Source organism: Penicillium verhagenii (genome assembly GCF_028828195.1).
Source record: "Penicillium verhagenii strain IBT 33310 chromosome Unknown utg000004l_segment0_segment0, whole genome shotgun sequence".
NCBI classification, from domain to species: domain Eukaryota; kingdom Fungi; phylum Ascomycota; class Eurotiomycetes; order Eurotiales; family Aspergillaceae; genus Penicillium; species Penicillium verhagenii.
In genome coordinates this window covers 287,322-313,689 of record NW_026643168.1, presented here as the reverse complement: position 1 = coordinate 313,689, position 26,368 = coordinate 287,322, and the positions used below count along the sequence as shown (strand labels likewise).

The following is a 26,368-nucleotide window of genomic DNA, read 5'->3' as shown; positions in this document are numbered from 1 at the left end:
ACTCCTTCCCCAGAACAAAAAAAAACAACCCAAACACAACACAAAATGAACGAATTCTCAGTCCCCCTCCTAATAAACGGCAAAGCTTCATTCTCTCCAACAACCTTCGAAGTAATCAGCCCCTACACCAACAAACCCTGCTGGACCGCCGCAGCTGCTACCCCGCAAGATGCCACCCGCGCCGTCGAAGCTGCAGACGCCGCCTTCCCAAAATGGTCAACAACAAAACCCACCGCAAGACGTGATATCCTACTCAAGACGGCCGATCTGCTAGAGCAGCGCATCAAAATCAATGCCGAATACATGCGCACGGAAATGGGAGCCGACGTTGGCACTTCAGAGGGGTTCGTGATCCCACTCGCCATTCGGATGCTACGCGAGGTGGCCGGTCGCATCACCTCCATCTGTGGGAGTGTGCCTGTGGTGGAGACGGAGGGACAAAGTGCGATCGTGTTCAAGGAAGCAATGGGTGTTATTCTGGGGATTGTGCCGTGGTGAGTATACACGGGTGCAGCCCTACTTTCTAGTCGGGCTGAACAACTTGCTGCGAGCTATATGCGGGTCAAGAGACAATGCTAAGATTCATCAGGAACGCCCCTTACGTCTTCGGTATTCGCTCCGCTGCATGCGCGCTAGCAGCTGGAAATACCACGGTCCTCAAGTCCTCCGAACTCACACCGCGCTGTTACTGGGCCATTGGCCGCGCCTTTGAGGATGCAGGTCTCCCCGCTGGATGTTTGAATATAATCTCTTGTCCCCCGCAGGATGCGGCTGAGGTGGTCAACACCATGATTGAGCATCCGGCTGTGCGCAAGGTCAATTTCACTGGGAGTACGGCTGTGGGGAGGAGGATTGCACGCGCCTGTGGGCAGAATCTGAAGCCTTGCTTAATGGAGCTGGGTGGAAAGAATAGCTCAATTGTCTGTGCTGATGCTGATATCAGCATTGCTGTGGGTGGTGTGCTTGCTGGCGCTTTTCTCAATGTGAGTTTTCTTGTTCTTTGTTCCTCCCCTTTCCCTCCCCTTTGGGTGTTTGCTGGGAAGTTTGCGGCTTTGGAATCTAACTGGTCTTCTCTCTTTTTCTGGTGTAGTCGGGTCAGATTTGTATGGCCACTGATCGGATATTGATTCACGCCTCGATTGCAGCTGCTTTTATCGACGCGTTAAAAACGGCTTTGGCTACTGGTGCGGGCGCAGATGCGGACTCTCTTCCGCCGACGCTTGTGAATACGGCATCCAAGGCTCGCGTCGAGGCTTTGATTTCCAGTGCAGTAACAGCTGGTGCGCACTTTATTTCTGGATCTGCTGAGACACATATTCCCTCGGACTCTGGTGTTCGCATGGCCCCCTCAATCCTGGGTGGAGTGAAAGAAGATATGTCGCTGTGGCAAGAAGAGTCGTTTGCGTCGGTGGCAGCGTGCATGGTTTTTGAAGATGAGAACGAGGCCATCCGACTGGCTAATGGGAGCGGGTACGGACTGTCGGCATCGGTGTTTACAGAGGATCTACGCAAGGGATTGGCGATGGCTAAGCGGATCCAATCCGGGTAAGTTTGGATTTCTTATTTTGACTACCCCAATGTGCCTTGCATGTTGCGGATTTGACTGATTTTGGTTTCCACTCTCCAGAGCTGTGCATATTAACAGCATGACGATTCACGATGAGCCTGTTTTACCGCATGGTGGAGTTAAGAATAGCGGATGGGGTCGATTCAACGCTGAGGAAGGGTTGAATGAGTTTTTGGTGACGAAGAGCGTCACTTGGATGGACTAAAAACATATGGATCTATTTTAATTCCAGGAACCAAGCCTTGCCCTATTCAATTTCTTCAGATCTAGTGTCCACCCTGTATTCGCGCATCAATATCCCGATCTCGGGACTCTCGCCGATTTACACGACTGCTTAATGATCGGGTCGTTCTCGGGCGAGCATTAGCCCGAGAAGACTCGGTCCAACAGCCCCCGAGCGGTACACCGTATGGATCGCTCGTAAAATTTTGCCATCTAGACGCGCAAGGACTGGCGATGGGCTCCATTTATGCATTTTTTTTAGATACTTCAGGGCCGGTTTAGCGTCGACAATTGAATTCCGTCGGCAATTGAACTTTCAGTCCCGATCAAGAGGTGATGTCATGGCGACCCACAAATAGTAATTCTCAGGTGATTTCAACCCCGGATTTAGCGGAACTTCCACCAATCACCGTCGGGTCATACTTCAGCGGCGATTGCTATTACCGCATTCCGCTATCCTGTTCTTGGGTTCGGGGTAAGAGTTATGGTATCAAATTTAGAACAATCTGTAGATGTATTTTTTTATATTCTACATTTCAACGTTCTTTACTGTATTTTCTTCCTTTGTTTTTGATTTATATGGTTTGATCTAAGCACTAAGCTGCGTCGGATGGTCTGATCGTCATGCGATCTCCTCGGACCACATACTCGGCCTCTTTGCTCACGTCCCTTTGTTCCGAGGCTCAGCCTCGGAACAATGAGAGCTTTCAAGATTTCCGATGCGATGGAGCGAATGAGGAAACTATAGGGAAAAGAGTATGAAGCTATTCTCCTATCTCCATGAATTAGATCAGTATCCACCGTGTTCCGTAGAGAAGTTTAGTCTAGATGTTCCCTCTTGATCTTTGATCATAAGACATGCGAAACCAATGACGAACACGAACATGTGAAAATGCCCAAGCTACAACTCTAGAAACAAGAATGACAATCATATGCATGTGACAAATATTTTCTTTCCAGCTTTCCCCCGGATTTTACTGTCGTAGACATAACTTTTCTACGGGTTCCCCAGAGAAATATTAACAACTCAGCGTACTTGAATTACTCAGTGCCCGGTATCCACACGACCCCATCCAAAAAGTCCCCATTCTTTTTCCCCACGCTTTTACCTCGGCCGATAGGAATAGCTCTCTTGTCGGCATTTGCTCCCTCTGCTCCCTTTAAAACCATTTTATCATTCCTCTTTCGCTCTCTTTTTTCTTTCCCCTCATCTTCGCTTTTTTTTATTTTCCTCTCCCCCTTTCTCCACACATCACTTCCAACATGGCAGCCCCTTCAGTCATTGTGGTCGGCGGTGGTCGTAAGTTGGTCCCTTCCCCACACTTTTCGCGGAGATCCCTTTTTCGCTGACCTCATTCCAGTGTCTGGCCTCAGTGCTGCTCACACAGTCTACTTAAACGGTGGCAACGTCCTCGTTTTGGATAAGCAAGGTACGATCGATTAGTCCTTTTCCGAGTTGAAAGCGATCTCACGCTGACCATTGCCACGTTTTCCAGCCTTCTTCGGTGGCAACTCTACCAAGGCTACTTCCGGCATTAACGGTGCGCTTACCCGCACCCAGACCGACCTCGGTATTCAAGACAGTGTCAAGCAATTCTACGAAGACACCCTCAAGTCCGCCCGTGACAAGGCCCGCCCCGACCTCATCAAGGTCCTTACCTACAAGTCCGCCGCTGCCGTCGAGTGGTTGCAGGATGTCTTCAACCTTGACCTCACTCTTGTTTCTCGATTGGGCGGTCACACACACCCCCGTACTCACCGTGGTCACGATGCCAAGTTCCCCGGTATGGCCATCACATACGCCCTCATGCAGCGTCTTGAGGAGCTTGCCGAGGCCGAGCCCGGTCGTGTTCAGATCGTGAAGAAGGCCCACGTCACCAAGGTTAACAAGTCTGGTAACCACGTTACCGGTGTCACCTACACTACCGGTGGTGAGGAAAAATCCGTCGATGGTATCGTCATCTTGGCCACCGGTGGTTACGCTGCTGATTTCAGCGAGACTTCCCTGCTCCAGAAGCACCGTCCCGATACTTATGGTCTCTCCTCTACCAACGGCACTCACGCTACTGGTGATGGTCAGAAGATGTTGATGGCCATTGGTGCCAACGGTATTGATATGGACAAGGTCCAGGTCCACCCCACTGGTCTCGTGGATCCCAAGGATCCCGGTGCCAAGTTCAAGTTCTTGGCCGCCGAGGCCCTCCGTGGTGAGGGTGGTCTTTTGCTCAACTCCGATGGTCAACGCTTCTCTGACGAGTTGGGTCACCGTGATTACGTCTCCGGTCAAATGTGGATCGAGAAGGAGAAGGGCAAGTGGCCCATTCGTCTGGTGCTCAACAGTAAGGCTTCCAAGGTCCTTGACTTCCACACTCGTCACTACTCTGGCCGTGGCTTGATGAAGAAGATGACCGGCAAGGAGTTGGCCAAGGAGATTGGCTGTGGTGAGGCTGGCCTCCAAAAGACTTTTGACGAGTACAACCTCATCGCCGATGGCAAGAAGAAGGACCCCTGGAACAAGAAGTTCTTCCACAACATGCCCTTCAACGTCGACGACGAATTCCACGTCGCTTTGATGGAGCCCGTTCTCCACTTCACCATGGGTGGTATCGAGATCAACGAACACGCCCAGGTCCTCAACTCCGAGCAGAAGCCTTTCGAGGGTCTCTACGCTTGTGGTGAGTTGGCCGGTGGTGTCCACGGTGCCAACCGTCTCGGTGGTTCCTCCCTGCTGGGCTGTGTCGTCTACGGTCGTGTTGCCGGTGACTCTGCCAGCCAGCACCTCTTCAAGCAGCTCATCAGCAACGGTGGCTCTTCCTCTGCCAGCCAGCGTCTTGGCCAGATCTCCCTTCACATCGATCCCTCCACTCCCGGCAAGATCTCCGTCGAGTGGGGCGCTGCCGCCGCCGGTGGCAACCTTCCCACCCTGGCTGCTGCCCCTGCTGCTGCTGCTGCTTCCACCGCTGCTGCTCCCGCCGAGGAAGCCAAGGCCGCCAAGCCCGACCCTGCCAACTTCCAGATCCCAGAGAAGGAGTACACCATGGAGGAAGTCGCAAAGCACAACAAGAAAGACGATCTGTGGATCGCTGTCAAGGGCATCGTCCTTGATGTGACTAACTGGCTTGATGAGCACCCCGGTGGTGCCAATGCTTTGTACAACTTCATGGGTCGTGACGCTACTGAGGAGTTTGCTATGCTTCACGACGATGAGGTCATCCCCAAGTACGCCGCCCAGACTGTTATCGGTCGTATCAAGGGCCAAAAGCCTAGCCTGGAGCTGTAGATTTTTTTTGCCTTGATGGAAAACTTACTACCCTCTTCCTTTTCCGACTGCCACGACTCACATACCCTTGTTCTTTATCTTGTTGGTTCTTTTTGCTTGCGTCCTTGCTTTTTATTCCATGTCATGCCTTCATGATCGGTCCATCTGGTCCACTTTACTAGGTCTGGACTCTGATGTTGCTGAGTCTTCAATGGTCTTCGTGTAACATACCATTTTATATTGGAATCTACTTATTAGATTGGTTTATATCAGTTTGGTTCTGTTTTGTTTGTAGAAGAGTATGAGTAATATGCATAAAAAGCCCTGGAGAAGGTAAGTAATGCATTACTTGTATTATTTGAATCTACCAGTAGTATACCTAACACCTCACCCACTCATTTCGATACCTACCGGAAAATTAACAGGACCCGTCAAATGGCCTAGACCAACGCGCGCTACACGACTACAATTGAATTGTTCTTCAAGTCAACTGGTTGTATTTGACTCGTACGTCTATATATTCAAGATACAAACTTTAGCCCTGCGCAGTGAGCTCTAGATAATCTACATAAACACTCTCTTACTATGACAAATCTACCATAATTCTCAAGCCTTCATATGCCTCAAAATCATCTTAAGTCGCTGAACAGCAGGTCCATCCCGATCACCATTATCCCCCGCCGTCTCCTTCTCCTCAATCTCCACTTTAGCAGCCTCCAACGCAGGCCTCAGATACCCCCAAACCTCATCATGATACCGCTCATGCACACCAACCCAGTCTTCCGCACCCGGAAGCTTCGAGAGCACAGCGTCCCGCAAAGGCGTCGACGCGTATCCCTTCGACCTTGTATGCTCGGTGCTCGGTACAGCAGCTGTCCGTGCATACGCCGCCGGATCATTCTCCTGAAGAAATGCATCGATATCAGGCACCAGACTGAAAGACGAAAGCTGTGCCGATTTCGCTACACCCTCGACGCCCCCCTCTTCCCGCGCGATCTCCCGTCGAAAAGATTCCAGCATCTGGATCTCACCAGCCGTTAGAGGCGGAGGCGCGGCATGCGGATCTAGATCTACACCCGCGCCATACGCGTCCTCGTCTCCATATGCACCCCCGAAGTTCGCGTCAAAGGACGTGTCGGATAGAAGCGATACCACCGCTGCGCCGTCCGCTGCATTCATATTCATATTTGCATGCGTGGTCGAATGTGCGTTTGTATCCGCTTGAGCGCGCTCCCACGCGCTCGTATACTCCACCTGCACCGGATCCCAAGCCCGCCGCTTGCCCTTCCAGTTGCCCGTCGAGGACTGCAGATCCTCGCGACTATCGCGAGAACCGGGTCCAGCTGAGGAGAACGAGTTCTCGATCCCGGGCTCTTGTCCGTGTCCATATCCGTGTTCGTGTTCGTGTTCAGAGCCAGCTCCGCGTTCGAACTCCTCTGCGCTTAGGGCGGGAAGCTCGAAGCCGCCCTGTGCCCGTAAGCTGGTATTTGTATCTGGTCCGACTCCGCTTGCGCGAAATGCTTCGCCGCGAGCGCGTTCGCTGGGCCCCGGTCTACTTGTAGATCCCAGTATTTCCTGCGCTGAGGACCCTGCGCTTGCGTGGGATGAGGATGGACCGGTTTTTGCATTTGTTGCGTTGGAGAGGGTTTGGGCGGCGTTGCTGGATGGGCCTTGGGGGACGAAGGTGCGAGCGGCGTCTTTGGCGGAGGTTTGGATACGGCGCGCTAGGGAGGGCTGGGTATTTGTTTGTGGGGGTTTGGCTGTGGAATTTGGGTCTGTGCCTGTGTTTGGTTGTGTGGTATTTGTGTTGGTGTTGTTAGTCGTTTCGGAGAACATGCGGGGTACGCCCGCGTCGGACATGGTGGCTGAGGGGGTGTTTGAGGAGGAGGGGTCAGGTCAATCGGGGGGAATGGTGGGTTTTGCCAGATTAGTTACCATGTAGTAGGTAGTAGGTATGTTCAATATTCCAAAAGAGTGTATTCAAATTCAATGGGGTTTGGGACATTTTAAGGTGAATTACTGGATGTGGATGAACGGAATTGCCAGGTTCCAACTCGGGGAATCGCAGCCCTCGGGCGGACAAAGTAGGAAGGGAAGCACCTGGGCATGTGAAATAGCGGCTTTTGATGCCCACCTGCCCGGTGGTTTGGGTAGATGGATTTCAAATATTTCAAGATGCCAATTTTTTATTCCTGCTACCTACGTATTTTCAATTATGTGTAAGCAGACAAGATGTCTGGCTGAAAATCATTCAAATGTTCAATGTTGATGTTTCTGGTGCTCAATGTTGGTATTTGATGTTTGTGTATGTATGTCGATGCACGGTTATATATATCAGGCTCCAGATGTCAACTGGTCCGTTGGAAGTCTCCAGTTGATCCGGATATGTAATGATATATCAAACAATGTACCCGTGGTCTTGCTTCTTGGGATAGATAGCTACTATATACTAGTAATACTTAAATACAGAACTACGTTTCTAGGCAGTACCCAGATTGTAGGCGTATTATATACGAGCTTTCCATACTCTGGCCCGACAGCACTTGAGAATGACGACAGAGGCGGGACAGGGACACTCTGCAGCTTCCAGGAAAGCATTTTCAAATGTAAGCCCTATAGATTTGCAGCCAGATCTGACCACCGGAGCAATTGATTGGTATTGTCAAAATTTGCGCCCGATTTCTTTGCCCAGTGATCCGTGCCTGCTTCGGGCAATGTTACAGTCACTGAATAGTGTTGATGTCAGCATTTGGTATCGGATACTCAAGCAAGAGAGAAAATGAGCACTTCTCTCTCTTTTTTCTCTCTCTCCTTCAGTTTCGAGTGAACTGGTCGATTCTTGCAGATATTGAGACAAAATTGAAATGCGCGTTAGACGTAGAGCCAATCTTTTAAGCCATATAAAATTCCCCAGACAAAATCCGGTTGTAGCGGTGGGAGAAGAGCTGCCACCACCGCTCCCCTCTTTTTTTTCTTCTCTCTCCTCCGTGTTTTATTCTCCTTTCATTTAATCTAGAAAAATAATAAAAAATAATCAAAGGAAAGAAGGAAAGAAGGAAGCAAAAGGTTTTGAATGGACCACTTTATTCTATGATATACTGGATTTTTATCCCCAATTCTCGAACATTAAGGCTTGTTCAGATCTTCAATGATCCCCTCTCAAGCTCTGCGGGTCCATAACACAAGCGGATCGTTCCCCCTCCAAAACCATTCAACTCTCTTCCTCCTACACATCCCGCAACCTCCACGCCTGTCTTAATCCCCCCCCAAAAACTTGGCGAGGTGATACACGGTCTTTCCCGCCTTTGACCGTATTCCCGATCAGATTCACATTCCCCCTCTTTCCGCACACTTCGTCATCGGCCCCTCGCCCGCACGTTAAGCGTGGAGCTTCGCCACTCTCTTCGCTCGCTGTCCCTCGATACTTGCGATACTAATTTGTCCGACCGGTTCCGCCTTGTCGGCGAGATCATTCCGAATCCACCGATCCATTTGCATTCACAATAGAAGCTATCGGAAGCCTAACCGTTTGGCTTGCTTTTTCTCTTCGCCCAACCCGTGCCTGCATCCCGAACCCTTGTCCAGATCAACCATCAAGGGACATCCTAGAACGAAAAGATGGTAGACAGAGATCCAGGAACACCAACCTGGAAGTTCACACAGTGAGTCTCCTCCCCTCCCCGCTTTCTCCAATGAAGAGAAATATATTCACCGGGCCTGTCACCCGGCGGAGACTTTATCTCATCACTCTTCCCCCTTCAGGACTCGGGTACAATGGCTGACATATCGTTAATAGATGCTTTGGTGATAAAGGTGATGTAGAGGATATCACAGAAGGTACCGTTGCGCCTGCGTTGAGTCACCGGAGCTCATTGGCTGACTGATATCTTCCATTTCCCCCTCAAACAGCCGACATTATCTCGACCGTCGAATTTGATCATACTGGAAACTATTTGGCTACAGGAGACAAGGGAGGACGAGTAGTTCTGTTCGAACGAAACGAAACGGTGAGTTCCGGCTTTGCGCGCGAATCCCTGTTTTCCACCCCCTCGGGCGGGCCTATTTCTCATGCTAAAAAAAAATTCCTTTCTGAACAGAAAAAAACCTGCGAGTATAAGTTCCACACCGAGTTCCAATCGCACGAGCCAGAATTTGATTACCTCAAATCGTTAGAGATTGAAGAGAAAATCAACAAGATTAAATGGTGTCGGCGTCAGAATGCTTCACACTTCCTTCTTTCGACCAACGACAAGACCATAAAGCTATGGAAGGTGTTTGACAAGTCGTTGAAAGTGGTCGCTGAGAACAATCTATCCAATGAGATGACTCCCCCTGCCCCAACGGGTGGTTTGCCTCGAGCTCCCCGGGGTACTTTCAAGCATGCCTCTGCATTGAAGCTACCCCGCTTGACACACCATGATACCGTTGTGGCAGCGGTTCCTCGGAGAACATATGCTAATGCTCATGCATACCATATTAATAGCATCTCCGTGAACAGTGATGGCGAAACTTTTATCAGCAGTGACGACCTTCGGGTTAATTTGTGGAACTTGAACATCCAGGATCAAAGCTTCAACATTGTTGATATCAAACCAGCAAACATGGAAGAATTGACCGAAGTCATTACAGCGGCCGAATTCCACCCTGTGAGCTGTAACTGGTTCATGTATGCTAGTTCGAAGGGTACCATTAAGCTTGCCGATATGCGGCAGCGGGCCCTTTGTGATGAACATTCTAAGCGTATGTTGTTTTACCCTATACTCCTGTCTTTTTCTAGAGAAAAGGCTTTTTTTGTTCGGATTTTACTGACTCGGCTTATCTTTTTTTCTTGATAGTGTTCGAACAAGAAGAGGATGCTTCTTCGCGTTCTTTCTTCTCCGAGATCATATCTTCTATTTCCGACGTTCGCTTTTCACATGACGGCCGGTACATCGTGTCGAGGGACTACTTGACTGTGAAGATTTGGGATGTCAACATGGAACGTCAACCTGTCAAGACCATCCCTATTCACGAGCACCTGCGACCACGTCTCTGCGATACCTACGAAAACGATAGCATCTTCGACAAGTTCGAGGTGGTATTTTCGGGCGACGCAGAGAATGTGATGACCGGCAGTTATAACAATAACTTCATGATATATCCTACAGAGGAGCAGAAGGATACGGAGATTGTCCTCCAGGCAGACAAGTCAGCCTTCAAGGCGAAGAAGGTTGGCGTCCCCACACCAATGAACAAGGGTGGAAAGAAGGCTGGATCGCGATCAGGAAGCCCTGCTGGTCCTGGTAGCCGTATGAAGAAGGAAACCGATGCCGACCAGATCGACTTTAACAAGAAGATCCTGCACATGAGCTGGCACCCCTTCGAGGATAGTATTGCGATTGCCGCCACAAACAATGTGAGTTCACACACTTCCACCTATGGCAGTTTCGGAGAATTTTTTTTGTTAACTTCCTCTAGCTTTTCGTCTTTTCCGCACTGTAACTGCTTTCAGCACCAGGATCATAAACATTTCTCTTCCGCAGAACAGGAGCGCATCTTGAGGAAAGGGGTTGGGTTAGCTGGGGTAGAAATCTTGATGAACTGACAAAGGGAAGGGGGACGAAAGAAAGAAAAAAAAAGGGAGGACACAACAAAATGAACAAAATCATGGCCCATAGCAGCAAGCCACAGGTTCCATAATCTCGAATCCGTTCACACCTTTTACTGGAATCAACATACCCGACTCTACAACGCCCTTGGTTCTCTGTTTTCTGTTTCCGTCGAGCCTTTTTTTTCGCCCTCATCTGGGTTGTATGCAGTTTCTTATTAGGTACCTTGAGGTGTTGTTTGGAGGAGCTTCAAGATAGAGAATGTTAAGCCTTTTTAGGGCAATCAATAAATCCATGATGTAGGAGTGTAAATAGGTAAGCCTTAGTTCCGAGTCTTGCAATATATCAACTGTACAGGCAAGCCTACAGCGGACAAGATGAAGATTTCAAATGTTCGGGATGAGTTTTGAATAATGCCCTACATCACAACGTTGCCGTAGGATAAGAGCCCTCAAGTGCTGGAAGTTTCCTGCTGTATGCTGAGCCCAGAAGCTTCTATTATTTGCGAATTCTTAACCCTCTATTAAATATCTATCCTCGATGCAACCCATGTTTACTCTTGTTCGACTTTGCTCCTGTTTCACCCTACCCCTTTTATGACTGCACACACATTGCATACGCAATTTATGCTACAGTTTTGCTCCGGATTTTTCTGCCGGTCATTGCAGGCGATGACGAAGGCGGCCTGAAAGATTCCGAGGAAAGTTACGGTATTATTACTGTAAAGAAATAAATTTAGGTCGGTCAATAGCGGTGATTGCCCCAGATAACCCATAAAATACTGTTTTGACTACCCGGAAGAACTACGGCCCGTGACAGCATCAGCTAAACTGCAATTGGGTTAGCGGGAGTCGGTCAGGAAACCCTCCACTGGAGAGAGCCCGCGATCGGTCGCGCGCAATCACAATCCTGTCCCTTATCCACCTGGCACCTCGTCATCTGTTACAAAGTCTTTCATATCTTCAACTGCTTTACTTTCTCAGGCCGGTCATGCTTTGACATGCCCACGATCTGAGTGTCGTGGATTTCTTCTCCCTACCGAAATCACAACCGGAGAAACGCAATCTCTCTCAGAGTTGGAGCTCACCTCGGGACCGCCCTCTCCACCCACCCCCCAAAGTCCTTACCCTCTTCGCAACCTCATTCTTTGTTTAGTCTTTCAAGACACCTTTTCAACTTATTGTGTTGGAGTTCATGGTCTGATCATGAACTCTGGGAACGATAGCTGGCACTCCTCTGGTGGTGGGCCTCCGTCGCACCCTGGCATGGATCAGATGAATCAACAGCCTCGACCCTTGGGGTCTTTTGGGTACGTATAAATCGGCGCATGTTGAACATTGTACAAAGCTAATATCTTGTTATCACCTGGTAGCCAAAATCCTCCCCAACAAGGCCCAGCTTCGCAGTCCTCCGGACCTGTCCTCCCTCCTCCTGCCGGTTAGCTTTTTTTTCTCTCTTCTCCCCCGTCGCTCACTCATACACGCCTTCCCCCCTACAGACCTGACAACAAACCCCGTACCCTCAAAAGAGTCCTGCTGCGAGCCTTATAAGACTGACCATTGTGCGCCGCCATAATACAGGACCTTATCACCCCGCTGGTCAATCTGGCGGTCATTCTCTCCCAGGCCTAGCAGAATTAAGCCAAACCCATGGCGCTCCACACCAATCTTCCGCATATGGACAACATGGCCCTGGTCCTTCCCATGGATCTGGTCACTCTTTGCCTGGAATTGGGCAAGCGATGCAGCATGCGTCCCCACAATCTCTGAACCGCGAACGCGAGCGGGACTCCAGAGAGAGGGATCTCATTGAGCGCCAGCGTCAGGAAGAGATGGTCCACCGAGAGCGCGAGCAGCGCGAACGCGAACAAATGGAACGTCAGCAGATGGAACGTCAACGCGAACATCATCCCGTCCAAAGCCACCCAGGTTCCATCCCCCTTCACCAACCCGTGGCTTCGAAGGTCCAGAATTCCATTCACGGTCCCAATGGTCTCCTCTCAAATCTAGGCGCAAACCCGAACAATGGCCCTCAAGGTAGTGTACAAGCTTCCGGTGGTCCCGCCAGTCTCTTCGGTCCGCAAATGCCGCACGAAGGTACTCCTCGTTCATACATGCAGCACCCCGGTGGACCCCCGATGATGGGAGGATACAATGGAGCAGCTCAACAGATCCCCGGAAATGTTGCTGCTCTCGCACAAGGCCAGCAACCTATTTTGAATGCAAGTCTTCCACTGGAACATCTAGGAACAAACCCTCCCCTCAATTACATGATCCTAACATCCATTACCGCCGCGCAGGATGCCCTTAGCTACCTGGATCAAGTCAAAGTTCGATTTGTGGACCAGCCCGATGTCTACAACCGATTTCTGGATATAATGAAAGACTTCAAGAGTCAAGCGTGAGTTCCCCGTCGTCATAACTTTTTTTTTTGGTCTGATTGTTCTTTGCCTGACTTATTGTTTGTGTTTTGATTTAGAATTGACACTCCCGGAGTTATCCAACGGGTCTCCACCCTTTTCAATGGTCATCCTGCACTGATCCAGGGTTTCAATACCTTCCTCCCTCCCGGATATCGTATTGAATGTGGTACTGAAGACAACCCTGATGCGATTCGAGTGACAACTCCATCGGGAACCAACACTTTGAGTATGCCCCGTGCAGGACGTCCTTTGGAGAATATCAATGATCAGGTCTCTTCAAGTAGCCTTGGCCCGCCCGGTCGGCCTGATTACTACGATCAGTCCCGTCCAGGTTGGCAACAAACTCAACAGCAGCAGCAGCAGCAGCAGGCCCAGCAGCATCAACAACAACAGCAGCAGGCTCAACAGCAGCAGCAACAGCAGACTCAACAGCAGGCTCAGCAGCAAGGCGTCCCTGGATCTTACTCTCCCGGATCCCGAATGCTGGGTGGTCCAAGTATGTACCCAGATGGCCAAGGTCCTCCCCACGATCATCACTATGGTTACCAAAGCCAAGAGGCTCAAGGTGCCGCCGCGGCTCTATCGCATCAACAAGATCACCGTGGAGTTGCACAGCTTCAAGGTGCTGCCTCAGCTGCTTCAGGTATGGGTAGACCTGGTTTGATGCAAGTTTCAGGCGCTGGTCCAAATGCCAGCCTTACTCAGCCAATGAGCAACTTGGCTGGGGTTGGCGGTATGCTTCAAGGCGGCCATGCTGATTTGAACAAGCGTGGACCCGTGGAATTCAATCATGCCATAAGCTATGTGAACAAGATCAAGAACCGCTTTTCACAAGCGCCAGAGATTTATAAACAGTTCTTGGAAATACTGCAGACATATCAGCGGGAGTCAAAACCCATTCAAGATGTGTACGCACAGGTTACTCAGTTGTTCAATACTGCTCCAGATCTGCTGGAGGACTTTAAGCAATTTTTGCCAGAGTCTGCAGCCCATGCCAAGCAACAGGCCGCAGCTCGTCTTGCCGAGGAGTCCATTCCTATCAGTAACATGCGTGGCGGTGAATCTATGGGCATTCCTTCTCAGTCCTCGAACCGTGATATGAAGAATATGCCACCACTGGGCAACTTTAATGTCAAGGATTCTGGCAAGGAGAACAAGAAGCGCAGAGGGGCAGGTCCAGGTGTTGCTGGGTCTTCTGTATCAGGGCCTTCTGGTATTGATGCCAGATTGCCTGAATCTCAGATGCGTGGCCAGCCTGCACAGTTTGGCAATGCAAGCAAGGTTCGTTTTAGCCCTTTTTTTAAATCTTGGTTACTTTTTACCTATATTTTTTCAGCGCTTTTTTTTGTTTGCTTCACCTATTAACAATCCTACAGAGACCCAAGTACATCCACGGAAAACCTTCTGGCGCTGACATGCCTAACGTTTCTCCCACCCTGATCCCCGCATTGCCAGAACCCCTCCCGCCGTCTGTGTTGACAACACCGAGTCAAGAAGAGATTGCTTTCTTCGATCGGGTCAAGAAGTTCATTGCGAACAAGCAAATCTTCAGTGATTTCTTGAAGCTGTGTAATCTTTACACAAACGATCTCATTGATCGTTTCGTTCTCGTCAAGCGTGCGGAAGGCTTCATTGGCTCCAACGCAGAGCTGATGAGTTGGTTCAAACGCTTCATGAATGTCGAAGAACCTGAAGATAAGACAATCGACCCCAAGCCACAGGCAGAGCCTGGTACCGTGAATCTTGCTCACTGTCGATCCTTGGGTCCCAGCTACCGTCTATTGCCCAAGCGAGAGCGCCAGAAGGCATGCAGTGGTCGTGATCAGCTTTGCTTCGAAGTGTTGAACGATGAGTGGGCCTCACACCCAACATGGGCGTCCGAAGATTCTGGGTTTGTTGCACACCGAAAGAACACCTATGAAGATGCTCTTCACCGCATCGAGGAAGATCGTCACGATTATGATCACCACATCGAGGCTTGTACCCGCACTATTCAACTCATTGAGCCCATCTGCCAACAGTTCTTGCACATGTCTGAAAGTGAACGTGCCAACTTCAAGTTGCCACCTGGTCTTGGTGGTCAAAGTGAGGCTATCTACCAGCGTGTCATTAAGAAGGTGTACGACCGTCAACGTGGTGAGAAGATCATCAATGACATGTTTGAGCGACCTTGCCAAGTACTTCCTATTGTTCTATATCGCTTGAAGCAAAAGCTCGAGGAGTGGAAGGCCTGCCAGCGTGAGTGGGACAAAGTCTGGCGTGAGCAGATGCAGCGAGCATACTGGCGCAGTCTTGACCACCAGGCCATTGCCACTCGGCAGACCGATAAGAAGCTCTTCATTGCGAAGAACATCCAGCAAGACCTCCAAGGCAAATTTGAAGACGCTCAAAACCGCCGTAAGGCTGGCTTCAAGGTCCTCAACTATCAAGCTGAGATGAAGATGGATGATATGGATGTCCTCTTAGACACCACACACTTGCTCTGCATGTACATTGATCGAAGCACCTCTGGCTTTGGCGCTGAACCCCAGCGTTTGATCAATTTCGTCAAAGACTTCATTCCCATCTTCTTTGGACTGGACCGTGAAACTTTCCATGATTACATGGATGAACTCATGACCGCCGCTACCCCCCCTGAGGAGTTGGAAGACAATTTTGCCGCAGAAGAGGAGTCGGCTGCAAGCCACAAGGCACCCAACACGCAGAAGCTGGATCTCCTGCGTGAGGTTTTGGAGCGTCGTGTGGAGAAGAGCAATCAGGAGAAATCGAATGGAGTTGCCGGCACTGAACAGCAGCAACAGCAGCAGCCGACTCCCGAAATTGGACGCGCTCTTTCTGCAGCTGTGTCCGAGGCCGAGGATACCTTTGACGTGGCCGAGCTGAGGTGGATGGAGCATCCTGGTCACGGAAACTTCAATGTCGAGCATGAGTACACTCTAAATGATAAGTACAAGAAGACCGAGCATCACATGTACTGCAACTTGAACATTCTTTGCTTCTTGCGCACATATGAGATCCTTTATGCGCGTCTGTTGCGCATCAAGCAACAAGAAGAGAGTGCCCACGAACAAGTTCGCCGAGGTCTTTTGCCCAAGCCTGCTCATGAGCTTTGTCTCATTGATCGATTCCCCAGTGATTTCTTCTACGATGTTGAGCCAAAGGCCAACCTTTACAAGCAAATTGTCCGCATGTGCGAAGAGGTGATTCGGGGTGATATTGATCAGATTCACCTCGAAGAGACTCTCCGTCGCTTCTACATGCAAGGTGGATACCTTTTGTACAATCTGGAGAGAATCTTCTCTTCCATTACCAAGTTTGTTGCGTCCATCTTTACTGGTGATTCCCGCGACCGCAGCTCGGATATTGCGAACCTGTTCTTCAAGGAGCGCGAAAAGGAGGAGACTACCCATCACCAGGAGATTCAATATCGTAAGCAGGTTGAGAGGCTGGTGAAGGAAGGCGATATCTACCGTGTCACTTACGTGAGTTACCTCCCCCCCCCCCACAAATCAGTCCAGTAAGCATTTCCAAAGGACACTTCTAATGATTTTGTTTCAGTTCCCCTCCAATCGCCGCATTACCGTGCAAGTGATGACCACAGAAGATGCCACTTTCGAACATGACGACTTGTCCTCTGAAGCCCGCTGGTCCTACTATGTGACAGCCTACTCGATGCGTGACCCAACCGAAGGCGTTCACTTCTCGGAGATGCGTATTCCATTCATGAAGCGTAACCTACGCGGCAAACTAGACGATGACGAAGAATATGAACGTTTCTACCGCCGCCTTCAGCACCATGACGGCCTGATCATCCGCATCTGCGCCAACAATTATACCATTCTTTATCAACCCCCTAGCCATGACTGGTTCTGGCGCCCTACCGCACCATCAATGAAGGATCTCGAGGCCGCAAAGGCCTTCGAAGAAGACCAGGCCAGGGAGAAGAGTACTCTCAAAGAGAAACGCCATGATCGCTTCGTCGAGAAGTTCGTCAACAACCCCAACTGGGCACGTGGTCTGAGCAAGGACAAGGTCGATGAGTCGAATCAGCGCTTCCGCTCCTGGATTAACGGGACACTGGAAGACGGAGAACCTACTGCCAAGGTTTCGCCGGCTCCCGCCGAGGAGGCCAGTGCTGCGGCTCCCTCGGAGAAGGAGCACACCGAGGCCGAAATTCCGACGGAAAAGACCGAGGCCGACGAACCTAGCAACGCCGAAAAGACCGAAAACGCAGATGTTGAGATGGCCGATGCTGAACCTGTGGTGTAATTGTTAATCGGTTTATTTGTTTTTATTTTTTTATTAGCTGACTTGGAAGTGGATGGGGAGGAAGATGTAATGCTGCATTTGCTGCTTGCGAGAAGGAAACGGCGCACGAGGAAATTTACTTTTTACCCTACTTTTTCTACTTTTCTACTCTACCGGTCTGTTTTTATCGTTTCCCCAATGACCAAAACGACAGTGGTGTTTTCCCACCAAGATTTCTCTTTTTTCTTACTTGTAGCCGAAAGGACATGGAGTACGTACTTTCATGTTTCCAAAAAATTGTTCCAGGACATCAAATCTTTCAATGTTCAATTGAAGCAGATATTCCGACTCGGTTTCAGCTGAGATAGTCTCCAAAAATAAGTAGAATCGCCGATGATATGATCTCTAGCTTGGAAATGTTATTTGAATAATGTCATATATCATTTCGAATCTTCTCGTATTCAGAGAAAGCCCATTAGATCATCCATTCAGATCCGAGAATCTGCAATGCACTCATAAAGGTAACACAAATAGACTATAGTTGCCACATTGAGGAGAGTAAGACACGGTAGTAGCAGTGTGGACAAAACTACGGTTCTGGTTGTGGTGATGCCAAATTTGTTGGGCTTTAATAGAACTTGAGTGGAACAAGGATGAGAAAGAAATAGACGTGCCTGGAGAGGCCGAAATAGTGACGACGTACAAAATTCTTCATAATACAGCTAGCTGTCTGCCAGGAACCTAAACCACGGACTACATCTAGCTCCATGGCTAGAAGTACGCGCTGGGATTTATGGATTTGTACGACGGATGTCTTGGTCAGCTGGTCCTTAAACTAGCAGTGTATGTACTTCAGTATGTACCTAGTATCTGTGGACCTCGTCCCAGGGTGAGAACATTGTATATGAATAAACTTCGGAAGATATCGCACAAATAATTGAATGTTAGCTAGAAGGAGCGCATTCTTGCCAGCGTAGTGAAAAATCTATATTTACGCGGTATTTTCAGATGAATAGTGTTGCAATTTCCAATCTTAGGGGTTGTCACGGCACGAAATAGTGGTGGGAGTCGGGACTTCATCAGACATGAGGCATTGGAAGAAAGAAATCATTGGCAGACCAGGCGTAGCGTCAGAATTTTTTTTTTTTTTTTTCGTAGAGACGCCTCAACGCCTTGGTATATAGAGCATGTGACCTACGGTTTACCCACTAGTCAACAAGATCCACCGGTGACTGATCTACTCGGTCAAGCGGATGCCCAGGGGTGGCCAAACGCATCAGGTGCGAGTTTTCGGGCCGAGATCACCGAATAATTCCCGAATCTTGACCGGGAGGCTAATGATGTCATTCTGACTGACTCTAGCCGGATTCGGGGAATTTCGAAGAGAAAAAGTGAAAAGATCAAGATGGAAAAGAGGCATTTGATTGGATTCTACATGCAGATAGAATTAACGTAGAGCTTTCTAGGAGCTTTGCCTTCATTAGATCCTACGGTAAATGTGCTGATATCCACAATGCACTGCGGGGGATGCCCAGGTGGAAATATGGGGGAGAGCATCCATCCCGGGTGAATATACTTCCTACGTACTCTAGACCTTTTGTCTCCGCTGGTTCCAACCATTTGCCCGCGTACAGGTGGGGATTCAAATAGTCCTAAGATCCCTTTTTCGTTTCCATTCTTTTCTCCTTCTTTTTTCTCCCTCCATCTTTTCTCCAAAGTTGTGCTACTCTCCTCTCCCAATTGACAATCGTCATAATGTCAGCTTCAGCACTTTTGAAGAGCCGTATTCGGCGGCCGTCCTACCTGAAGAAGCTTGCTAAGGCAGAGGACTTGATCCATCACTTCCCCAATGAATCGTATATCGGATGGTCGGGCTTTACAGGTGTTGGGTATCCCAAGTACGTACTATACTACTAGTTATGCAGCCAACCAAATTGATTGAATTGACTCTAACCAAAGACAGGATGGTCCCCACTGCACTTGCCGATCACGTCGAGAAGAATAAGCTCCAAGGCCAAACGAAGTACAGCCTATTTGTTGGAGCATCCTCTGGAGCAGAGACAGAGAATCGTTGGGCAGAATTGAATATGGTTTCAAGGCGAGCTCCTCATCAAGTTGGCAAGCCGATTGCTAAGCGTATCAATGCTGGCGAGATCCAATTCTTTGACAAGCACTTATCCAGCTTTCCGAGTGACTTGGTATATGTACGTTTGTTTTGGATTTCCCGAATCCCGCGGATAGGGAGATCCCGCCGCGGATGAGATAAGCTTCCCGATTACTAATAATTTCTTTTAGGGCTTCTATACAAAAGATAGACCGAGAAACTCAATCGATGTAGCAGTCATTGAAGCCTCAGCCATCACAGAATGTGGTGGTATTATTCCTGGTGCCTCTGTTGGTGCTTCGCCTGAGTTGATTCAGATGGCTGATAAAGTCATCATCGAGGTTAACACCGCCATGCCTTCATTCGAGGGTTTGCATGATATCGTCGGATCTGATCTGCCTCCTGGCCGTAAGCCATATCTGATCATGGCCCCCGAGGACCGCATTGGAACTCCATTCATCCCCATTGACCCTGAGAAGGTCGTTGCGGTTGTGGAAAGTAACTATCCTGATCAAACTCAGCCGAATGCCCCCGAAGATGCGGATTCTCAGGCGATCGCAACCAACCTCATTGAGTTTTTGAAGTATGAAGTTTCCAAAGGCCGCTTGCCTCCCAATCTTCTTCCAATTCAATCAGGCATTGGAAACATTGCCAATGCGGTAGTTGGTGGTTTGTCAAAGGGTGGCGCAGACTTTAAGAACCTCAAAGTTTGGACAGAAGTCCTGCAAGATTCCTTCCTTGACCTCTTCGACAGCGGTAACCTCGACTTTGCCACTGCTACTTCCATCCGTTTCTCACCTGACGGATTCAAGCGTTTCTATGATAACTGGGATCGCTACGCTGGCAAGCTCCTCCTCCGCTCGCAGCAAGTCTCCAACAATCCCGAAATCATTCGTCGACTGGGCTGTATCGGCATGAACACCCCCGTCGAAGTGGACATCTACGCCCACGCAAACTCCACCTGTGTCATGGGCTCGCGCATGCTGAACGGACTCGGTGGTTCGGCTGATTTCTTGCGTAATTCCAAGTACTCCATTATGCATACCCCGTCTACCCGGCCCAGCAAGACTGATCCGACCGGTGTGAGCTGTATCGTGCCATTCGCCACACATATCGATCAGACTGAGCATGATCTTGATGTCATTGTCACGGAGCAGGGTCTTGCTGATGTCCGTGGTCTTTCGCCGCGTGAGCGTGCTCGTGTTATTATTAAGAAGTGCTCGCACCCGGATTACTACCCCATCCTTACTGATTATCTGGATCGGGCGGAGTTTGAGTGCTTGCGCAAGGGTATGGGTCATGAGCCGCACATGCTTTTCAAGGCCTTTAAGATGCATCAGAACCTCCAGGAGAACGGTACTATGAAGATTGACTCTTGGGAGTAGATTTTTCTCGAGGCACCTGGGCTTGGGACTAGGACGGGTTTGAATTTTACCTATTAGCGTTTTGTTTTGAACCATATCAATATAAATATTATTTGACTTGAAAAAATCTTTATTCAATATACTCAAGCTTGTGCAATAAATATTGTGTTAATCAATATTGAAGTCAACTGGTGTTAATTGATTTGACTGTTGTTTCTTACGCGGATAATGCTTGACGTTCAAATTGTGCCCAGCTATTGAAAGTACCGATCATGCCACACAAAACGCCCACCAGGCCACGAAAAATCCTTCAGCCACAAAACACCATCCCATATTATTCCAACGATTCCATTTGACAAACCCGAAATCACTTGACCAACCAAAGATAAAAAAGCGCATCATGTATCAGCCCAATCGCGGGAATTTCGCTTCCGAACGGTTCCTTCCGCCACATCACACCACATAGTCGCGTGCAATGGGTTGATATTTTAACCATGCGGGAGAATTCAAATCGCTGAGTTGTGAGTGGTTGCAGGGACCAGTTGATACGGCTCTGGTTGAACTGTGTAGTTTGGTACTGGGTTGGAATTTTTGGTTCGGGTTCGGCCGTTGTGTCAGGCCATTGATGATGGTGCGGCTCTTTCGGACTTATGCACAAGTTGCTACTATGATGGTGCCAGAGTGCTGGAGGAGGTATATAATGTGGTTGGTGATGCCTCGAGTAATACTTCTTGTTTACCAGACATCATCTCCTCTCTACTATCTGAGTCCACTACTCTACTCTATCCAAATACTCTCTACTCTACTTTGATAACTCAACTCCGGGTATTCTGGTCAATAACAGAATGGCCAATTCACCTCAAAAAACCGACTCCGAGCACGCTCGCTTACAGAACGATTTTGGAGCGGATTACTGGGTTCGCAATAAGCAGGAACATCGTGTAGGTTCTAAACTGCCGTGTTTCTTTTGTCTTGGCAAACGGCATGTTTTGGATGAGACTAACGTGAATTCTTTCTCCGTATAGCATTCTACTGCTGGACGCGGCCTCTTCGCTGGCTTGCAAGACGTTAAGCAATATAATGTCGACAGTGGGTGGGCTGCACGAAAGTCTGGGAATTCACAACAAACTGGATTCTTTGGATCATTCTTAAGCCGGTGAGATTCCCAAGTTCTCGTTTGGTGTTCGTTCAAATGTTGGAGGGGCATTTATATACATATATTTGGGTTACAAGTGGACTTGGCTGACTTGCACATGTGACTACAGGTTTCTTGGTGGATCATATCATGCGCCAACTGATTGATTCCAATACATGTAGACCAGGGCTGTGCATGATTGATTTGACGAGTGTATTTATTGCAATGTTTTCTAGTACATATTATTGATTAACCAATAATTGAAAGCCTGAGATTCGAGGCCTCAAATCCAGAATAACCTCGGGTAAACCCGATTCAATGTTAGTCAGCATCGATGGAACTCAGCCCCCGTAGAAAACGAATACCAAGGAGATTCCCATCTTGGCGGGTTTGAGAATGGGAAATTTGAGAAGAATTCTAATTTTGCAATCTTAGAATAGCCAAGACATGGATCTGCCTACACTGACAAAGGAAATGCCACCGAGACAAGCGCGTCCATCTTCCCCACATGTTGAGCAAGGGCTTCACGGCACATGAAATTAGAAAACAAAACATTTGAAAGATCCAAATCCCCCCCTGAACCTATCAGCCCCTGGACTAAACCAAGCTTGGCAATCTCCTGAATAACCTCAGAACAGGGTCTTGCCAAGCCTCCAGACTAGTAAAGCCCGACTCCATTATTTTGTGCGTACGACAGCCGGTTGCCCAGATCGACTATACTGCTTGGCGTTGTATAGCGTGCCCGATGGAGATGTAGCGGTCGAGACTCTAGACCGAAGCGTGGAGAAACGAGAATTAAATACACACCGATCGGGAGATTGGTGTTTTTTTTTTTTTCAATGTTCGTTGGTATTTAATTTCATTTCAAGGTTTAAATAATTTACCTCATATACGGCTACCTACTCCATAGTCGAAGAGACAATTATGGGGAACATTTGAAAAAGGGAAAAAGATTCCTCCCGAAAAAATAACGAAATCTTGCAGCCTCCGGATTCGAATTTGCCGATGGCAGAGAGGAGACAGACTTTTGGGTGGAAATTTGAATTCTAATCCGAATCTCTCCCTGTTTAAATAAGTTGTACTACAACCTATAATCTAGACCTTTGCGAAGCATTGGGATCAACATGTCTTCCCGCCATGATCATCGATACGGGACCGTGCATTGCGTACGCTGACCAGAGTAACCAGTGTAGATTTCTCCGTAAAGAGGGATGAGATTTTGGAATATCAGGCTTGTGTGCACCTCGGATGATCGGCAATCACAAGAGCTGACGAGTTCATGGAGAAGAATCCAGTTGGAGCCGAAATGGAGCTAGGAAGTTCGCGGAAAGGGAAAGAGGACCCCCATTTTAAGCGAAAATCTAATCTATGCCGAGTACGAGGGAGCATCTTTGGGGAGCATCTTTGAAAGGATAAAATAAAGATCCAGTTGGGCGTTGATTCCTGGAGTATGGAGTCTGGAGTATATCAAGAGTCATGGACTCCTGTTTGCATTATTTCGCATGGAGTAAACAAAAACAAGACTCGGTACATGGTACAGCGTACCAAGGAATACGAGAACCCAAATACGAGCAGATCGACAGGGCGGGAAATGAGATAGTGGGAATCAGCCAATCAGAGCTCAGGGTCCAATATAAGAAACTCCACTCTGATTTCACTTGACCAGATTAAGATTAGATCGAAAAAATGCATTATGGCCCCAGAGAATTTCCTGTTTTTAATCAGTCGGTTTTCAATTGTAAACTTGTGAGGGAATCCATGGATGGGAGCTACTTTGTGAACAATTGGGAGTCTTCTTTTCCATGAGACTACAGATCTTTACTCGGAATCACATCTCTCCATGAATAAATAGCTCTCAAACAGGGTCCCCTACGACCCCTTACTGCGGGGCATAAGGAAAACGCTAAGACATCGAAGCTCGGCCCCCAAAGTGAGACATAAAAAAAATTGGAAAGAAACTCCAGCTATTTGTAGACAACGGCTTGTGCTCTGAATATGTATTATTGAAAAATAAAAAAATAGATGAGACAATACCTACTGTAATATTTAAAATCAATCATTACTCCGTAAGTTGTAAACTGATTTCCCCTGCGGGTTCATGTGGAAATCCTGGCCAATCACCAGCAAAGTGTGCCTGAATCCCCCACTTTACTATACCCCCCGTACCAACGAACCCCTATTCTCTCGCCCCCCCCCTAACATCCACACAAGCCCGAACAAAAGAAAAGGCCTTGCCTTCCCACTCTTTTTCTCCTTCCTCTCCACGTTCCTTGATCAATCACTGACCACCGCTTCACTCGTTCAGCGGGCATTCATTCTTTGGCACGCCAGACTCCGTTCATTTTTTCTTTTCAGTAAAAAATGAAGAGCTCTATTTTCGCCGCCGCTGCCATCGTGGGCTCTGCCCTGGCTGACGGTAACCTCCACCGTCGTCATGACGCTCTCCACCAGAAGCGTGCTGTCGCCGTTCCTGGCCCTGCCTCCGCTTCCCCCTCGGCCTCGACCGTTGCTCCCCTGAACCCCGCCGAGGAGACTTGTGGCTGCGTGACCAAGGTCATCACTTACTACGGCTCGCCCACCTTGGTGCCCATTCCCCAGACTTCTTCCTCCACCATTGAGGAATCCACCAGCACTCTCACCAGCACTATTCACTCCACCAGCACCCTCACCAGCACCGTGACCGTGACTCCCTCCGTGGCTGCTACTACTTCCGTGGCTCCTACCACCTCTGTGGCCCCGACTACCTCCGCCACTCCTACCCCGGCCACTTCCACCGTCTACGTGAGCTTGCCCACCAATGGTGTCACCAGCTACTCCTCCACTGGTACTTACACCATCCCCGCCACCACCATTGTTGTCACCGACACTACCACTGTCTGTGGTGCTACCACTACCGCCCTTACCAGCGGTACCAACACCGTTGGAGCTGTCACCACTGTTGTCTCCACTGGCACCACCGTGACTTGCCCCTACGCCACTGTCAAGACCACCGGTACCACCGTGACCAGCGTCATTGAGTACACCACCTACACTTGCCCCGTTGCTGGTACCTACACCGTTGTCCCCGGTACCACCACCGTGGTTCCCACCGACACCACCGTTGTCTACCCCACTGCCTCTACCATCACCCCCGGTACCTACACTCAGCCCGAGACCACCATCACTGTCACTGAGACCGATACCACCTACTACTGCCCCTTCGCTACTAGCACTGGCCTTGCTTCTGCTACCGCCGCCGCCGTCCCCACCACCACTGCTGCCCCCGCTGTCGCCGCTACCACCACCGTCGCTGCCGCTGCCACCTCTAGCACTACCGCCGCCGCCACTGCCAGCAGCACCTCTACTCTCACCGGTGCCGGCAAGTACGGTATGACTTTCTCTCCTTACACCGACAGCGGTGACTGCATGACCCAGGAGGAGGTCACCAAGAACGTCAAGGTCATCTCCGAGAAGGGCTTTGATCTCATCCGTATCTACTCTACTGACTGCAGCGGTCTTGAGTTCATCGGTAACGCCGCCAAGGAGTTCGGCATGAACCTCATCCTCGGTGTCTACATTGAAAGCACTGGTACCTCCGGTGCCCAGGAGCAGGTTGAGGCCATTGCCAAGTGGGCTCAGTGGAGCATGGTTGAGTTGATTGTTGTTGGTAACGAGGCTGTCTCCGATGGATACGTCACTGCCGCTCAGCTTGCCAGCTTCATTACTTCCTCCAAGTCTAGCTTCGAGTCTGCCGGTTACACTGGCCAGGTCACCACCACCGAACCCATTGACATCTGGCAAGAGTATGGTTCTTCCACCCTCTGCTCCCCCGTTGACATTGTCGGTGCCAACATCCACCCCTTCTTCAACGCCCAGACCACTGCCGCCCAGGCCGGTGCTTTCGCTCTGAGCGAGTACAAGATCCTTGAGGGCATCTGTGGTAAGGATGTTGTCAACCTCGAGACTGGCTGGCCCAACGCTGGTGACGCCAACGGTGCCGCCGTTCCCGGTGTCTCTGAGCAGGAGACTGCCGTCAAGGGAATTGCCAGCGCCATTGGCTCCAAGTCCATCTTCTTCTCTTACGCTGACGACGCCTGGAAGGCGCCTGGTGAATTTGATGTGGAGAATCACTGGGGTTGCGCTAGTGTCTTCGAATAATCTCTGATCGTGATGCCTGAGACCTTTTTTTCGGACGGTTCATCATCCGTGATGTCAAAACGTTTTGTACAGGAGAGGTTTATCCTTTTTTACATTCTTGATTCTGTTAGATTCTGCATATGGCAAAATCTGATTTGATCTTTTTCTTTTCTTCTACTTCTATTTGTGTCTATTATCCTGGACGTGTTTCGTGGTAGAATTCTTTTTTTATTCGATGTCCTCTACTACTGACCCTGGTCGATCCACCTTGATCTCTTTTGCTTTCATCTTCGATGCTTTTTTGCGTTGTGTATATGTCATTTATTCCATGCCTTTACGAACT

The 26,368-nt window shown here is 49.3% G+C and overlaps 8 protein-coding genes across 8 annotated transcripts; 7 read left to right on the top strand and 1 right to left on the bottom strand.

Moving 5' to 3' along the window:
* Nucleotides 1-45: 45 nt before the first annotated feature.
* N7466_003059 (aldehyde dehydrogenase) lies at nucleotides 46-1,772 on the top strand (the record flags this gene model as incomplete). Its single annotated transcript, XM_057162456.1, has 4 exons — nucleotides 46-494; nucleotides 590-983; nucleotides 1,091-1,545; nucleotides 1,628-1,772. 4 exons carry the CDS (start codon nucleotides 46-48, stop codon nucleotides 1,770-1,772), a joined length of 1,443 nt encoding a protein of 480 aa, XP_057023571.1.
* Nucleotides 1,773-3,052: 1,280 nt separating this feature from the next.
* Nucleotides 3,053-5,069, top strand: osm1 (putative fumarate reductase Osm1; the record flags this gene model as incomplete). The annotated part of the gene is made up of 3 exons (XM_057162455.1): nucleotides 3,053-3,089; nucleotides 3,151-3,219; nucleotides 3,286-5,069. The coding sequence occupies 3 exons, from the start codon at nucleotides 3,053-3,055 to the stop codon at nucleotides 5,067-5,069; spliced, it is 1,890 nt and encodes a 629-aa protein (XP_057023570.1).
* Nucleotides 5,070-5,654: 585 nt separating this feature from the next.
* Nucleotides 5,655-6,908, bottom strand: N7466_003057 (uncharacterized protein; the record flags this gene model as incomplete). The annotated part of the gene is made up of 1 exon (XM_057162454.1): nucleotides 5,655-6,908. One exon carries the CDS (start codon nucleotides 6,906-6,908, stop codon nucleotides 5,655-5,657), a length of 1,254 nt encoding a protein of 417 aa, XP_057023569.1.
* Nucleotides 6,909-8,666: 1,758 nt separating this feature from the next.
* N7466_003056 (protein phosphatase 2A regulatory subunit CDC55) lies at nucleotides 8,667-10,529 on the top strand (the record flags this gene model as incomplete). Its single annotated transcript, XM_057162453.1, has 5 exons — nucleotides 8,667-8,710; nucleotides 8,845-8,885; nucleotides 8,958-9,788; nucleotides 9,884-10,443; nucleotides 10,506-10,529. 5 exons carry the CDS (start codon nucleotides 8,667-8,669, stop codon nucleotides 10,527-10,529), a joined length of 1,500 nt encoding a protein of 499 aa, XP_057023568.1.
* A 1,312-nt stretch (nucleotides 10,530-11,841) lies between these two features.
* N7466_003055 (transcriptional regulator SIN3) lies at nucleotides 11,842-17,327 on the top strand (the record flags this gene model as incomplete). The annotated part of the gene is made up of 6 exons (XM_057162452.1): nucleotides 11,842-11,945; nucleotides 12,009-12,073; nucleotides 12,217-13,036; nucleotides 13,115-14,339; nucleotides 14,435-16,540; nucleotides 16,617-17,327. The coding sequence occupies 6 exons, from the start codon at nucleotides 11,842-11,844 to the stop codon at nucleotides 17,325-17,327; spliced, it is 5,031 nt and encodes a 1,676-aa protein (XP_057023567.1).
* Nucleotides 17,328-19,061: 1,734 nt separating this feature from the next.
* On the top strand, nucleotides 19,062-20,795 carry coaT (acetyl-CoA hydrolase ACH1; the record flags this gene model as incomplete). The annotated part of the gene is made up of 3 exons (XM_057162451.1): nucleotides 19,062-19,204; nucleotides 19,270-19,510; nucleotides 19,602-20,795. The coding sequence occupies 3 exons, from the start codon at nucleotides 19,062-19,064 to the stop codon at nucleotides 20,793-20,795; spliced, it is 1,578 nt and encodes a 525-aa protein (XP_057023566.1).
* Nucleotides 20,796-21,619: 824 nt separating this feature from the next.
* Nucleotides 21,620-21,934, top strand: N7466_003053 (uncharacterized protein; the record flags this gene model as incomplete). Its single annotated transcript, XM_057162450.1, has 2 exons — nucleotides 21,620-21,715; nucleotides 21,800-21,934. 2 exons carry the CDS (start codon nucleotides 21,620-21,622, stop codon nucleotides 21,932-21,934), a joined length of 231 nt encoding a protein of 76 aa, XP_057023565.1.
* A 2,336-nt stretch (nucleotides 21,935-24,270) lies between these two features.
* Nucleotides 24,271-26,046, top strand: btgE (putative cell wall glucanase (Scw11); the record flags this gene model as incomplete). The annotated part of the gene is made up of 1 exon (XM_057162449.1): nucleotides 24,271-26,046. One exon carries the CDS (start codon nucleotides 24,271-24,273, stop codon nucleotides 26,044-26,046), a length of 1,776 nt encoding a protein of 591 aa, XP_057023564.1.
* Nucleotides 26,047-26,368: the final 322 nt, after the last annotated feature.